Source organism: Phacochoerus africanus, chromosome 15 (assembly GCF_016906955.1).
Source record: "Phacochoerus africanus isolate WHEZ1 chromosome 15, ROS_Pafr_v1, whole genome shotgun sequence".
Taxonomy (NCBI): Eukaryota; Metazoa; Chordata; class Mammalia; order Artiodactyla; family Suidae; genus Phacochoerus; species Phacochoerus africanus.
The window spans coordinates 45252603-45262164 of record NC_062558.1 but is presented as its reverse complement, the minus strand read 5'-3'; the positions used below and the strand labels follow the sequence as shown (position 1 = coordinate 45262164).

General features: G+C 60.3%; 1 protein-coding gene across 2 annotated transcripts in view; it reads left to right on the top strand.

The window, feature by feature from the left end:
* The first annotated feature begins 2720 nt into the window (after positions 1-2720).
* MN1 (MN1 proto-oncogene, transcriptional regulator) overlaps positions 2721-9562 on the top strand; it is a 48118-nt gene continuing 41276 nt past the window's right edge. The window contains exon 1 of one of the 2 annotated variants that reach the window (XM_047760756.1): positions 2721-7675. In XM_047760756.1, coding sequence (XP_047616712.1) covers positions 3931-7675 — 3745 coding nt within the window. In that variant the 5' untranslated portion in view covers positions 2721-3930. The remainder of the gene's footprint in view (positions 7676-9562) is intronic. The other variant, XM_047760755.1, reaches the window with a different exon arrangement.

Genomic DNA, 9562 nt, shown 5'->3' with positions numbered 1-9562 from the left:
CCTCAGAACATTCTTAGTGTTAAGGAAAGGTGACCAGACACACATCCTGAGCAGAAAAGCAGCCGGGCCCAAACACACCCTCCTTTCAGACACTCACACACCTTGTAGACTTAACTCTTGGAAACAGCCCCAGAAAAATACTCCCACACCCCCCTCCCTGGAACGTTCAGAATTATTCCACAGGAAACCTGCCCAGGTGTTCAGGGGACCCCCACCCAGACCCGTGTGAAGTCATGCCTCAGCCTAGAGCACACCTCCAACCCAGGTCTCCCTAGACCGCCGGTCTGCGGGCCATTCTTCCCACTGCCCTGGCCCACCCACGGCTCCAGACAGGCCCCAACCTTCCCTATTCTCTCCAGACACACAGAGACATAAGGGTCCTCACTCAGGTGCCCCCTGAGGCACGCAGAACCCAGAACCCACAGCTCTCAGCCAGGTATGAGACCAGGTGTCATGAGTTTTGCATATGGCTTTACTCCTGCAGAGTCTGCCTTCTGGCAACCATTCCTTCTACCATCCCCTTCCTACCCAGGGGCTCTGGGTCTCTCCTGCTCTGGCCTGGGGGCCTGCCCTGGGGTAGGGGTGTCACCAGAGGCCTACCCAGTCCCTTTATTTCTTTGTGCCGAAATCAGCCAAGCTTCAGTCTTTTCTCCAGCTCTCACTTTCCTGTCACTTTGCTAAGTAATAATTTCCATGTCCAATTCCATTTCTTTTCTAGTTCTGAAACCTCTAAGCTATCAGCAAGAGGATAGTTCACATGAAAACTAATTACACAAAATCAATATTTAATCACAGACCAACAACCTGATCCTGCAGAAAAATCCTTTTAAAACTCCACTGCCCTGTACAAATAGTTCTTCCCAGATGCTTATTTATGGACCCCATTTTTGGTGGGGGTAATTTTCATTTTTAATTTCAAAAAGAAAAAAATATCTGTAGACATCCACAACAGGGAGGTCCCATGAAGGGCCTTTGGATCTGAACTCGCTTCCATTCTCTGAGTTTTCAAGTTGCAAGTTTTTATTGTTTTTATTTTTATTCTTAAAGGGGTGGTGGGTGGTGGGTGGTGGGTGGGTAGGGGTTATTTTCTTCAGGAGTCCTTTTGGAATCTGCTTCCCGCCTCCCCTTGCCCTAAATTGAGCCCATTTTCCCGGCATTTTGAGTTCTGGAACACCCAGCTTCTGACTTCCCAGCAGTAACTCTGGGGAGCGATGAATCCGCGCTTAAACCGCGGTAACTTTTTAACTCCCCGCCCAGGAATGGTGGAGTGCTTAATCTGAGGTTTTTAAATAAAAAGGGCTCAGGAGTTGGTTTTATTATAACGTTTATTTCATTTCAGATTTCATGCACAATTTAGCAAACGCTAGACAGACTTGGGTGATAAACACTTTCTTTTGTGGGGGGAAAAGGCATTTTTATACACCATGCTTAATTTTATTTAGATTTAATAGCGATATCAGGGGCACTTCAAAGAAAGTTCCTTTTTTCTCCCCTTCTCCTAAGAAAGCTGGTCTGCTAGCAAAATCGCCTCGTGCTATTTTATGGCAAGGAAAATTAAAGGCCTTTCTCCCCCTTCCTCCCCTACAAACGCTTTAGGGAGGAAAATACACACAGGCAGGCACACAGAATAAACACTTCCTCTACCCTCCATCATCTCTAACTCCCAACTTCTAATTGCAAGATAGATTGCAGCCTCAGTGGGGATCAGGAAGATCTAAACATTTTAACTAAGATTATTGGGATAAATATTTCATAAAGAGCAGGGCAGATATTAAATTACTCCTATTGATTTTGGTATCACAACCCAATTCCGTTCCTTGGCCTCTTCAGTTTAATTGATCTGTTAAGGAGGCCAACCTCGCGCCCGAAGAGGGCCTGGGCCTTGGCCCTGGTGCCTGGACCAGGGCGCTCCAGCCAGTCAGTGCCGCCCTCTGCGCGCTAGTCTTCTCCAGGCTACTGGCCACCTCGCTGCTCCGGCGCTGGGCTCACGCGACAGGCACCCCTCCCCCCCGCCCCGCATAAAGTGGCCGAACGGTTACTGTTCTTCTCGGCGGAAGCCAGCCACTGAGAACCAGGAACCCTAGACAGTGGAGATAGGGAACAATTGCTCCCTCCCTAGTAAGGGAGGAGCTAGCTAGCGCCCGATCTCTGGAGGAGAACCCTAATTTAGGGGTTCCCCATTTGCTTTTCACCTCCAGGATAATCCAAGGGCCGGCTAACTCGGGCGCCACAAGTAAGCAGACAGCAGTGGAGAGCCGAGGGTTCGCTCCAGGGTTGAAGAGCAGTCGACACTTAGCTGCGACTTTCCACGGCGAGTCCAGGAGCTTTGCCTGGCGACCCCATTGTCTGAGCGCCCCGCACCGCTTACCGCCCACCTCCCCGCCCCCTGCCCACCCCGCAGGTCTCGCTTCAGTTGGGGGTGGGGAGTTGGGAACTGTGGTGAGTGGGAAGGGGGGTGAACAAAGCCCAGCTCCCGCCATTCTCCGCCTGCGCCCTCTCCATCCCGATGCTCGGGGAGGCCAGGGAGCGCCCGCAGCGCACTGGCGCCAGACCCGGAGGCTAACCGGTGCGGGGGACCCCGGAGCAGGCGAAGTGCGAGTTCATGGCGGGGGCCTCGGCAGTCAGCACCCAGGACCACCTTAAGAGCGAGCCCCGCCCCGGGCCCGAAGCTTGGGCTGCGCTGATTGGTGCAAATGTAATGGCTGAAATTGATTGCTGAAATGCAAAACTTGTTGCTGCTTCTCCGGGCTCTGGGCGAGAGGCAGACACAGAAAGGGGAGCCGAGACCCTCGGAACGCCCCACGCAGAGCCCCCCCGCCAGCCAGAAGAGGGGTGCGAGGACCCCCCAGAGCTGCCCCCGCCCCCTCCCATTCCGGGTTCTGAGAGCGCAGCCGGATCGCCTTAGCCTGCTCGCCCAGCGTGGCCCCCCAAACCCGCGTACGCCCCCCTCCCCGGGTCCGAGGGCGACTTGCGAAGCACCTCGGAGCGGAGGCAGGGAACCTGAGGCTTGGAGCGACCATCGTCTCGCTACCCGCCCGCGCCTGGAACGGTTGGCGGAGATCCCCGCGAACTCAGAGACCCAAAGGCAAAGGACAGAATCGGCAGGCGGAGGACGTGGCCGTGAAGCGGCGCACCGGGTCCAGCGCACCAGCGGCGGAACAGGGGAGCCGCGCCTTCCCCCAGCCATCGGTTTCAACCTCTGGTGCCCGCCGCCTCCTCAGCCCCGCTGAGCGCTCCGCTCGGGCACCAGCACCCGGTGATGCCGAGCGGAGTCTCCAGTCCTCTGACCCGGTGAAGAAGCAGAAGCCTCCTGCTCCGGGCCGACGGGGACTGTGCAAGCGGATCTTGCTTGGCTGAGGCTTGGGCTGCGGAGCGCCGGGACTCCAGGGGGAGGGGGGAGGGACCGCACTGTCCGTGCCCCCGCGCCAGCCGCGGCTTTGACGGGTCTTCCTGTCCGGCCCCTTAGCAGCTCCTCCACGGGCTCCGGGAGACTTCGGGAAGAGTCGGGGGCTCCCCACCCAACCCGATCGGACTTAAAAAGGTGATCGCTCTGCTCTCCCTCCCTCCTTCCCGCCTCCTACCCCCCACTTAACTTTTTGTCTCTACGAGCCCGCAGCTCCGTCCTCTCCCCGCAAACCCACCCGCGGCCCTGCCATCCACCCGGGGCATGGGCCCCCCAACACGGCTCCTGGAGGCCCCGCGGCGCCGCAAGATGTGAGAGGCCCCGCGTCGGGCAGAGCGAGAGCTTCGGGAGAGGAGCCGATAGCCCCCAGCCTTTGCAAGCCAGGCGAGGTGGCGGTGCGCGCTGCGCCCCCGCGGTGCTGAGCGTCCCGGAGCGCCCTACCTCGGGCCGGAACGAGTAGCTGGCCGGAGGCGCGCCGCGGAGAGCAGGCTGTCATGCCCTATTGATCCCCCTGCCCCCCGCCAAGTATGTTTGGGCTGGACCAATTCGAGCCCCAGATCAACAGCAGGAACGCTGGCCAGGGCGAGAGGAACTTTAACGAGGCCGGACTAAGCATGAACGCCCACTTTAAGGCTCCGGCTTTCCACGCGGGGGGACCCCCTGGCCCCGTGGACACTGCCATGAGTGGGCTGGGAGAACCCCCCATCTTGGGCATGAACATGGAGCCTTATGGCTTCCACGCGCGTGGCCACTCGGAGTTGCACGCGGGGGGGCTGCAGGCTCAGCCGGTGCACGGATTCTTTGGAGGCCAACAGCCGCACCACGGCCACCCGGGAGGCCACCACCCCCACCAGCATCACCCCCACTTCGGGGGCAACTTTGGTGGGCCAGATCCTGGGGCCTCGTGCCTGCATGGGGGTCGTCTGCTCGGCTACGGCAGCGCGGCCGGCGGCCTGGGCAGCCAGCCGCCCTTTGCCGAGGGTTATGATCACTTGGCGGAGAGCCAGGGGCCGGAGAGCTTCGGCCCGCAGCGACCTGGAAACCTCCCGGACTTCCACACTTCGGGCGCCTCGGGCCACGCCGTGCCTGCCCCATGCTTGCCGCTGGACCAGAGCCCTAACAGAGCCGCTTCCTTCCACGGCCTGCCGGCCTCCAGCGGCTCTGATTCCCACAGTCTAGAGCCCCGGAGGGTGGCGAACCAAGGAGCCGCCGTCGACTCGCTGGAATACAATTACCCGGGCGAAGCGCCCTCGGGACATTTCGACATGTTTTCCCCCTCTGATTCCGAGGGGCAGCTGCCTCATTATGCAGCAGGTCGTCAGGTTCCCGGTGGCTCTTTCCCAGGTGCCTCGGCCATGCCCAGAGCTGCAGGCTTGGTGGGCTTGTCCAAAATGCATGCCCAGCCGCAACAGCAGCAACAGCAGCAGCACGGCGTGTTCTTTGAGAGGTTCGGCGGGACACGCAAGATGCCGGTGGGTCTGGAACCTGGAGTAAGCTCCAGGCACCCGTTAATGCAACCTACCCAGCAGGCCCCACCGCCCCCTCAGCAGCAGCCCCCGCAGCAGCCGCCGCCGCCGCCGCCACAGCAGCAACAGCAACAGCAGCCGCCGCCGCCGCCTGGGCTTCTGGTCCGACAAAATTCGTGTCCGCCTGCTCTCCCCCGTCCCCAGCAGGGTGAGGCAGGCACGCCTAGCGGCGGCCTGCAAGACGGAGGCCCCATGCTGCCCAGCCAACACGCACAGTTCGAGTACCCTATCCACAGGCTGGAGAACCGGAGCATGCACCCTTATTCCGAGCCTGTATTCAACATGCAGCACCCTCCTCCGCAGCAGGCGCCCAACCAGCGGCTGCAGCATTTCGACGCACCCCCCTACATGAATGTGGCCAAAAGGCCGCGCTTTGACTTCCCGGGCAGCGGGGGAGTGGACCGCTGTGCTTCGTGGAACGGCAGCATGCACAACGGCGCTCTGGACAACCACCTCTCGCCCTCTGCCTATTCAGGCCTACCCGGCGAGTTCACGCCGCCTGTGCCCGACAGCTTCCCCTCGGGGCCACCCCTGCAGCATCCCGCCCCGGACCACCAGTCTCTGCAGCAGCAGCAGCACCAGCAGCAGCAGCAGCAACAGCAGCAACAGCAGCAGCAACGCCAAAACGCGGCCCTCATGATCAAGCAGATGGCGTCGCGGAATCAGCAGCAGCGGCTGCGCCAGCCAAACCTGGCCCAGCTAGGCCACCCCGGGGACGTGGGCCAGGGCGGCCTGGTGCACAGCGGCCCGGTGGGCGCGTTGGCTCAGACGAACTTTGAGCGCGAAAGCAGCGGCGCGGGCGCCGGGCGCCTGAGCACATTCGAACAGCAGGCTCAGCACTTGGCGCAGGAGAGTGCGTGGTTCCCAGGTCCGCACCCGCCGCCGGGTGACCTGCTGCCCCGCAGGATGGGAGGTTCAGGCCTGCCCGCTGACTGCGGTCCGCACGACTCCGGACTGGCGCCGCCCCCTCCGCCGGGTGGCTCGGGGGTGCTGTTCCGGGGCTCTCTGCAGGAGCCGCTGAGGATGCCAGGAGAGGGCCACGTGCCCGCTCTGCCCTCGCCTGGCCTGCAGTTTGGGGGCAGCCTGGCAAGCCTAGGCCAACTGCAGTCGCCCGGGGCTGGGGTGGGGCTGCCCAGCGCTCCCTCCGAGCGCCGGCCCCCGCCGCCAGATTTCACCGCGCCCGCGCTCGGGGGCCAGCCTGGCTTCCCATTCGGCGCAGCGAACCGGCAGGCCACGCCGCACAGCGGCCCAGGCGTGAACTCGCCCCCGAGCGCGGGCGGGGGCGGCGGCAGCACGGGCGGTGGCGGCGGCGGGGGCGCATACCCAGCGCAGCCTGATTTCCAGCCCAGCCAGCGCACCTCGGCCAGTAAGCTGGGCGCGCTCTCGCTGGGATCCTTCAATAAGCCCAGCTCCAAGGACAACCTGTTCGGCCAGAGCTGCCTGGCTGCACTCTCCACAGCCTGCCAGAACATGATCGCCAGCCTCGGGGCCCCCAACCTCAACGTGACCTTCAACAAGAAGAACCCGCCCGAGGGCAAGAGGAAACTGAGCCAGAACGAAACCGACGGCGCAGCCGTGGCCAGCAACCCGGGCTCGGATTACTTCCCAGGAGGGACTGCTCCTGGGGCCCCAGGGCCGGGAGGCCCGTCGGGGACCAGTAGCAGCGGCTCCAAAGCCTCGGGGCCGCCCAATCCGTCCGCCCAGGGGGACGGCACCAGCCTCTCCCCTAACTATACCCTGGAATCAACGTCGGGGAACGATGGCAAGCCGGTCCCCGGGGGCGGTGGCCGGGGACGGGGTCGCAGAAAAAGGGACAGTGGTCACGTGAGCCCTGGGACCTTCTTCGACAAGTACGCAGCGGCGCCAGACAGCGGAGGCGCATCCGGGGTGAGCCCAGGGCAACAGCCGGCGCCTGGCGCGCCTGTCGGGGGAAGCTCCACGGGCGAGACTCGCGGGGCGCCTACACCTCACGAGAAAGCGCTCACGTCGCCGTCGTGGGGGAAGGGAGCCGAGTTGCTCCTGGGGGACCAGCCGGACCTCATGGCATCCCTGGACGGTGGGGCCAAGTCGGATGGTAGTTCCCCGCACGTGGGCGAGTTCGCCTCGGATGAGGTGAGCACGAGCTACGCCAACGAGGACGAGGTGTCATCCAGCTCCGACAACCCCCCAGCCTTGGCCAAAGCGAGTAGGAGCCCTCTGGTGACAGGCTCGCCCAAAATCCCTCCCCGTGGGGTGGGCGCCGGGGAACATGGACCGAAGGCACCTCCACCCCCGCTTGGCCTGGGCATCTTGTCTACCTCTACCTCGACCCCTGACAGCTACGGCAGCGGGGGACCGGCCCATCCTGGCACACCGGGCCTGGAACAGGTCCGGACCCCCACGAGCAGCAGCGGTGCACCCCCACCGGATGAGATCCACCCTCTGGAGATCCTCCAGGCACAGATCCAGCTGCAGAGGCAGCAGTTCAGCATCTCTGAGGACCAGCCTCTGGGGCTTAAGGGTGGCAAGAAGGGTGAGTGTGCCGTGGGGACCTCCAGTGCGCAGAATGGTGACAGCGAGCTGGGCAGCTGCTGCTCTGAGGCGGTCAAGAGCGCCATGAGCACCATCGATCTGGACTCGCTGATGGCAGAGCACAGCGCCACCTGGTACATGCCAGCTGACAAGTCTTTGGTGGACGGCGCGGAGGACGACAAGACGCTGGCGCCCTGGGAGAAGGCCAAACCCCAGAACCCCAACAGCAAAGAAGGTATATGCGGTCGGTTCCCTGCTCCCTTCTCACCTGGCAGATACCAGCTCCACCCTCATTGCAGGCTTCTAGAAGGCTCCGTGAAAGGGGAGGATCCCTTGGAGTCAGGAGGACACAAGGCCTTCTTAATGCCCAGCTCAGAGCTGAGTACACCTCCCTTGGTTGCACCAAGGGCTTTGTGAGCAGACCCTCAGGTCCCATCCCCAGGTACTGCCAGGTAGATTCTGGTCCCCAGGGTGGTAACAACTTTGATGGCAGCCTTTTGGAGATCACTGTAGAGTAACCCCTGTGCCCCCGCACTCAATTTTAGCTGAGTTGCTGGGTGCCTAGAGGACTAGGCCCCTTAGCTTTCACCCTAAGACCCCTCCTCACGCTCAACATGCAGGCTGGTTCCACTTTTCAGGAGTTGCATGCCACCCTCCCTCTTCCTGGCAGGACCTGGGAAGTTGTGTTAGTGTTTCCCCACCTTTTCCTAGTGTTTCCCACCTGCAGCTTGAGTTCCCTTGAGTGTGCCAGCATCTTTGGAAAGAAAAGTTACTGCTCTGGTGTCGGCAGCATCATTCAGAGGCAATGCCTAATTTGACATTTGTTCCTAATGAATAGCTGTTTTGTCTCTTCTTAACTATTAGAGTTTCATTGAAAAACTGGAGACCTGTCAGGGTTGTAGGAGGCAGGCAGCCTTTTCAGAGTGCACCTCCTTGACATTTGGTGGGGAGGCCGGGGCTGGGATGGGGTGGGGGTGCTACTTGGCAGAGACCAGACCAATCGGCCAGGGCATCATTTGTGTTCGGGGATATGGATATATATTCTTAAGACACAAAGGACCTGCGTTTGTCAATATCTCGCTTGGCTTTAGTGACAGATGTCCAGTCCCAGCTCTCCTTTGCATTCTAAGCACTCCCTCCCCACCAGGCCTGGAGGCCTTTAAAGTGGGTGGGGTGGGGATTAGTAAATGGACCACCAGTGCCCTTAAAGCAATAATAGTTGTTTTTTTTTTTTTTTAACTTAAAGATGACGGGGCTGCAATAGAGATCCATTTTATTTTTTGATGGGTCTTTTTTAGTAACATTATTTCTCACCACCCCCCCCCCTCCCCGCGCCACGTTCCTACCTTTTTCTTTTAAACCCTCACTGAATTCCCTTGGTTTCATCTGGCTGAACATTACCATGGAGCCAGTAGCAGGCGATTTCACTGTCTTTAAAAAAAATGCATCCCCTGATCCTAGCCTTCTCTTAGGTTCTTTTCCTCTGCCTTCGTTTTCCTAGTCCACATTCTACACCCTGCCATCTTCTGACCCTGGGGTTTAAGGTGAGGGGAGGTTTTAGGAGAAGGGGTTGGGGGGCAGAGGAGGAAGGAGGAGGGGGAAGGGAAGTGGAGCAGAAGTTGGGTGGCTCAGAACTTGGGGCTTTCACCGCCTGCCCCTCTGGTCTGTCCATCCGGGTAGCTTTCCCGTTTGGGTTTTCTAATTCATGAATGCGGACTCGCTCCTTTTCTCTTTGTTCGCTTACTGCCCAGCCCGGGACGCCGCTCTCTCATTTGAAGCTGGGTGTTTAGCATGCACAGCAGACACCAGGGCCAGCATCAGCATTCTCCAGGCTTCTCCCAGGCAAGGCCATAAATTGGTTAGTTTGGGACCCTCCGCTGTTTCTCCCTTTTCCCCCTCCCTCCTTTTTAAAATGGAGTTGGACCGGGCATCCTGCTTGCTTGGCCCCCCTTCTCTTTTATTTTCTGGTGCACAACATCTCGGTCCTGCCGATCAATAGCTGGTTAGCACAAATCCCAACCCCTGTCACTTCTACCTGGCTCAGCCTGGCTGCCCATTCCCCCTCCCCCTTTGCCCATTCCCCCCCACCCCAGTAATTAAGACCATATTGGCCAAAATGGGG